We start from the raw sequence: 5,478 nt of genomic DNA, 5'->3' as shown, positions 1-5,478 counted from the left end.
CGAAGCTCGCTCCCTTCTTGAAGGCGTCGTCACGGCTCTCATTGCCCGTCGTGTTGCTCCAGGGGAAACTCTGATCCTCGGGTCGGGCGGTGACGACGCTCTGGCGTGGTAACCTTCCTGAAGGCGCCGCCTTGGAGCACACAGTTCGTCATATGCGGCTTCTTCTCTTCACGTTGGCGTGTCCACGGTTGAGGGCTCCGGTTGCTCTTGTAGTACTAGGGGTAGTGTTGCTGCGCTCAGCGCCTATGTATCCAGTCTTGGGTGTGTGCGTGTGTTGGGGATGACGTGTGTTTGTATCTGAGTTGTGGTCGGTCATTGCTTTATATATAAAGCGGGGCGAAAGACTTTTTCAGTATTGTTGATAAGGGTAACTGCAAGCACGACAAGGCACGCAACATTTTGCAGCATTTGCTTGCTACATTGCATTACGGAACCTCTCAAACAACGTTCTGGCAAATAATAGACATATAAATATAGTACTCTCTCCGATTTGAATTAATTGATGTAGCCTCTATACAATATGCCAATTAATTCGGATCACAAGGAGCGGTATTAATTCTAGAGCGGTGATGAGGTAATTATAAGCATATTGAATAGTTTCACGGGACAAAGAGAGACACTGCTTGCACCCTTACTAGGACTTCGTAAGTAGCCGCGGTAGTCTAAGCTGACAGCAACGGAAACTCGAAAAAGAGTGATGTTGAAGTACGCCTTAAGACTTCAGCGTATCCACTGTCTACAACGAATGCTAAAAATATCTGTCGTCGACTCGTCGGCGTGGCAGAACAGAACCAGAGTAACCACGAGTCACAAGGTAGGCCTGCCGTCCGCAACGTTCATTTCGTCCAGAGATGTAGTGATTGCCGCTCTCCACACGTTCTGGCGACCGGAGGCTATTGACTCAGGGTCGGTCTCTTGGCCATGCCGCGTCTTGTCCGGAGGCTATTTCTACCAGGGCTGGCTAGCTCTGCTTTCTTGCTGCAAAAGTAGCGAACAGCTGCGAGCTACGTATTCGTTGAGTTCACAGGAGCTACAACTTTTTATTTCCGCCACCACGATTTTGTCAAGAGACATCTTTGCAAAGGTACTGCTGTTTTCGCGTAATCTCGTACTCCCTTCGTCCGGAAATACTTCGTATTTTATTAAGAACACAAAGTGATATGACAGAGTATCCTTGATGGTGTGTGTTTTGATGGAGCAGGTGAGGCCGGGAGGAGGTTCTGCGATGCATGGCTACACGAGGTTGGTCGTCTGGCTGTTGCTCCTAAGCAGCTCTTCGTCGTACTTTGGCCATGGAATCAGTGATTCCGACGTCCAATGCTTGAAGGGCCTCAAACAGTCGGTGATCGATCCTAATGGCGTGCTCGAAGGCTCATGGAGCTTTTCTAACAACGGCATCGACGGTTACATATGCGGGTTCACCGGCGTGGAATGCTGGCACCCTGATCAGAACAGGGTTCTCAGTTTGAGTCTCGGCAGCCTGGGACTCGGAGGTCCATTCCCACAAGGCCTTCGGCTTTGCAGCTTCATGACCGCTCTCGACATGTCCGACAACAACTTCTCAGGGCCGCTCCCGGAACACATCTTCGAGCAGACGCCGTACGTAACCTACCTGGACCTCTCGAACAACAGTTTCTCGGGCGTGATCCCTGCAAGCATCGCCAACATGACGTACCTGAGCACCTTCGCCCTTCAGCACAACCAGTTCGACGGCGGAATCCCGGCGCAGCTGGGCAACGCTTCGCAGCTCATTTCGTTCAACGTCGCCGATAACTCACTGTCGGGCCCTGTCCCGGACACTCTGCAGAGCTTCCCGGCTGCCAACTTCACGGGCAACCCGGAGCTCTGCGGGGCGCCGCTCGACAAGAAGTGCAAGAAGAGGTTCAGGGTGCGGATACACGTCCGCCTTGTTCGGATTCGGGAGATGTTTGTCCGGATTCAGAAGCTGCTGCACAGGATCAACGACGCGTCCATCATCGGGGCATCGGCTGGGTTCATCTTTGGGTTCGTGGTGGCCTTCTACTTTCCGCACAAGTTCTTGTTCTGTGAGAGACTCCAGCCGTACACCTTTCGTGTTTGTGGGTGACAGCGTGTACATGAGCATTGGGCTAGAGAATGCGCCAACTGCCTTTGTTGGTCAATTCAGTGGTAAATATGTGGGCAAACAAGTCGTGTGTGTGGTCACAAGAGTGAAATACATCTACATTCTGATGAATATTACGAATATCTCACGATCCAATTAAATAATAAAAATTGTGAAACTTCTCATGTTGATGTGCGTTTATCTGATCTTGTCCATGCTTTGCCCAATACCAAGTGTTTTTCAAACTGTAATTAACCAGTCCAGGTTTGATCCTGAATTAATCCAAGTGCCTACTAGGACCAGGAGAAGCACTGTCTTTGCTCTTGACAAAGTTGTAGATGTCTCTCTCATATGTCTTAGTTTTTCTAGCCTCATAAATCGGTGATGTTGCTCGGGCCTTGCGTTTGCGTTGGCTTTGGTATGAGTGAAAGACCCGGACAAGCTTTGGGTGGGTATGGGGAACCCATGCGACAAGGTGGACATCAACCTATTCTACGCCTCTACCATCATCTCAATTGGCAATGGTGCCATTGCCCCCTTTTGGGGTTCCCCTTGGCTCAATGGAAAGAAACCGAAGGACATTGCTCCTCTCATTTACTTGGCCTCCTCGCGAAAAAATTGGAAAGTCAAGGAGGCCATGGCGGATGATGCTTGGATTCGCAAGATAAACCTCAATATGGTTCTGACCATCCCCTCCCCCCCAGGCTCTCGCGCCGCCCCCTTGCGGGCGACTCGAGGGCGACGAACCCTAGATCCCCTAGCCCCCTCCCTCCTTCCCTTCCCTCCCCGCCGCCTCCCGAGGTAGTCGCCGGTGCCTCGCGTGGCTGCTGATGAAGGGGGCGGCGAGGCTTGTGCTACCCTGTTTCTCTTCAGGGAGCTCTGGACGTCGGCGCGGCGGCCCCGGGTGCGATGGCGGCGTCGACCTTGTCCGGCGGGTGGCGCTACAGGTGTTGGCCGGCTCTTCCGGTCGCGTGGGCGGCGGTGGCTCCTCGTGGCGTGCTCTGCTCCGGTAGGTGCGCCAGATCTGGATCCCGGCGTCTCTTCTCGGAGCCATCCGTCCTCGCCGGCTGCCGAGTCGGCCGGCCTGTGGGCATGGTGGGGGTTGGCTTGGGATGGGGGAAACCCCTGGCCGACCTCTTGTCGACCTCGACGCCGACGGCGGCTGCAGCCCCGTTTCCCTTCTTGAGGGGGCGCTCGATTCCCCTCCTCCCCCACCTCCTTCTCCACCAAATCCCGGGTGAAAACCTTGGCCTTTTGTGGCCGGGCGACGGCGGCTGTCAGTGTCAAAACCGGCGGATCTCGGGTAGGGGGTCCCGAACTGTGCGTCTAGGCGGATGGTAACAGGAGACAAGGGACACAATGTTTTTACCCAGGTTCGGACCCTCTCGATGGAGGTAAAACCCTACTCCTGCTTGATTAATATTGATGATATGGGTAGTACAAGAGTGGATCTACCACGAGATCAGAGAGGCTAAACCCTAGAAGCTAGCCTATGGTATGATTGTTGTTCGTCCTACGGACTAAAACCCTCCGGTTTATATAGACACCGGAGAGGGCTAGGGTTACACAGAGTCGGCTACAATGGGAGGAGATCTACATATCCGTATCGCCAAGCTTGCCTTCCACGCCAAGGAAAGTCGCATCCGGACACGGGACGAAGTCTTCAATCTTGTATCTTTATAGTCCAGGAGTCCGGCCAAAGGTCATAGTCCAGTCATCCGGAAACCCCCTAATCCAGGACTCCTTCAGTAGCCCCTGAACCAGGCTTCAATGTCGACGAGTCCGGCGCGCATATTGTCTTCGGCATTGCAAGGCGGGTTCCTCCTCCGAATACTTCATAGAAGATTTTGAACACAAGGATAGTGTCGGGCTCTGCAAAAGAAGTTCCACATACCACCGTAGAGAGAATAATATTTGTACAAATCTAATCTGCTGACGTATTCCGCAGCGTGACATCATGCCACGGCCAAGCCTTTATTCGAATCGTTTTACTGTCCCACCTCAGCGCGTTTAGCGAGGTGGATTCCTTGGCACGTCTTGTCGAAGCAGAGATCATGTCCCCTTATTCCGGGATTCTCATTAATACGGGCGTGGGTAACCCAACTGTGCCATTAATCACAGCGCTTGGGAGATAAGCGATTTTTACCAGGATGGTGGGGGTACATAGTTTTGTCCGCCCATATAAGGGGATAAGGATCCACCCTTTCCATATATGCCTTCTTCCTCCTTCGCTTCTCCATTTCCGCGCACTCGAGCTCCAGCGCCCAAGTCCGCACTTCCCACCTCAATCTTCTCCAGCCATGTCCAGAGCGGGAGGCAGGTGGATGACCTCCTCCGTCACGGAGGGGCACATCAAAAAGTTGAGGAAGGCCGGATACTTGTCCAACGACATTGCACACCGGCTTCCGGACAAGGGGCAGCTCATCCCCACCCCCAGGCCCCATGAGATGGTGGTGTTCCTCCCTCATTTCCTCCGCGGACTGGGCTTCCCACTCCACCCATTTGTTCGGGGGCTCATGTTCTACTACGGCCTGGATTTCCACGATCTGGCCCCGAACTTCATCCTCAACATCTCGGTGTTTATCGTCGTGTGCGAGGTCTTCCTCCGCATCAAGCCCCACTTCGGCTTATGGCTGAAGACCTTCAATGTCAAGCCGAAGGTAGTGGGCGGCCGGCAAGCGGAGTGCGGAGGCGCCATGGTGGGCAAGATGCCCAACGTCACATGGCTCGAGGGCTCCTTTGTGGAAACCATCAAAGGATGGCAATCGGGATGGTTCTACATCACCGAGCCGCGTGACCCTGAATGGGCAGCGGCCCCCGAATTCCAATCCGGCATCCCCACACGGATCACCTCATGGAAAGAGACGGGCCTGTCGTGGGGTAATTCGGAAGAGGTGACCGGACTCCAAACCTGCGTCCAAAACCTGGTGGACAAGAAGGTTAAACTTGTCAACGTAGTCCAGGTCATGCTCTTCCACCAGATCCTCCCGTGTAAACGACGGGCTTTTAACTTGTGGGAGTTCGACCCGGCCCAGCACCAAACTTTGTCCAGGCTCTTTGACACAACGCACGAGGACGCCTGGAAGGTTCTATTCAAGGGCTCCGAGGTTCCCCCTCCCATTATCGAGGAACGCGGATTCTGCACGAAGCGCCAAGCCAGCGCGGTAAGCTTGTTTTACCCTTTATAGGATACTTGTTTTTCATAGTTTGACTCTATGCGGGATCTAAGCTCCCATTCCTTTGACAGGACTGGCAGAAGACGTCCGGACAGATCGACTGTCCGGCTCCTTTGCCCGAAGGCCCAGCAGATGCCCGCTTGGCGAAGCTGCTGGTTCCGGCACCTCACATGGTGTCGGAGAAGAAGGCCAAGAAGAAGGCCATGGAAACTCGAAAGA

The 5,478-nt window shown here is 53.7% G+C and overlaps 1 protein-coding gene across 1 annotated transcript; it reads left to right on the top strand.

Annotated features, from left to right (window-relative positions):
- Positions 1 to 920: 920 nt before the first annotated feature.
- Positions 921 to 2,224, top strand: LOC123066073 (probably inactive leucine-rich repeat receptor-like protein kinase At5g48380). Its single transcript, XM_044489233.1, has 2 exons — positions 921 to 1,084; positions 1,202 to 2,224. Exon 2 carries the CDS (start codon positions 1,226 to 1,228, stop codon positions 2,084 to 2,086), a length of 861 nt encoding a protein of 286 aa, XP_044345168.1. The 5' UTR covers positions 921 to 1,084; positions 1,202 to 1,225; the 3' UTR covers positions 2,087 to 2,224.
- The last annotated feature ends 3,254 nt before the right edge of the window (positions 2,225 to 5,478 follow it).

Source organism: Triticum aestivum, chromosome 3B (assembly GCF_018294505.1).
Source record: "Triticum aestivum cultivar Chinese Spring chromosome 3B, IWGSC CS RefSeq v2.1, whole genome shotgun sequence".
Lineage (NCBI taxonomy): Eukaryota > Viridiplantae > Streptophyta > Magnoliopsida > Poales > Poaceae > Triticum > Triticum aestivum.
The sequence above is the reverse complement of the archived record's forward strand: the minus strand, read 5'-3'. Positions and strand labels throughout refer to the sequence as shown.

Excerpts from the sequence above, each read along its gene's own strand:
- LOC123066073 (XM_044489233.1), top strand. The coding sequence starts at position 1,226 with ATGCATGGCTACACGAGGTTGGTCGTCTGGCTGTTGCTCCTAAGCAGC.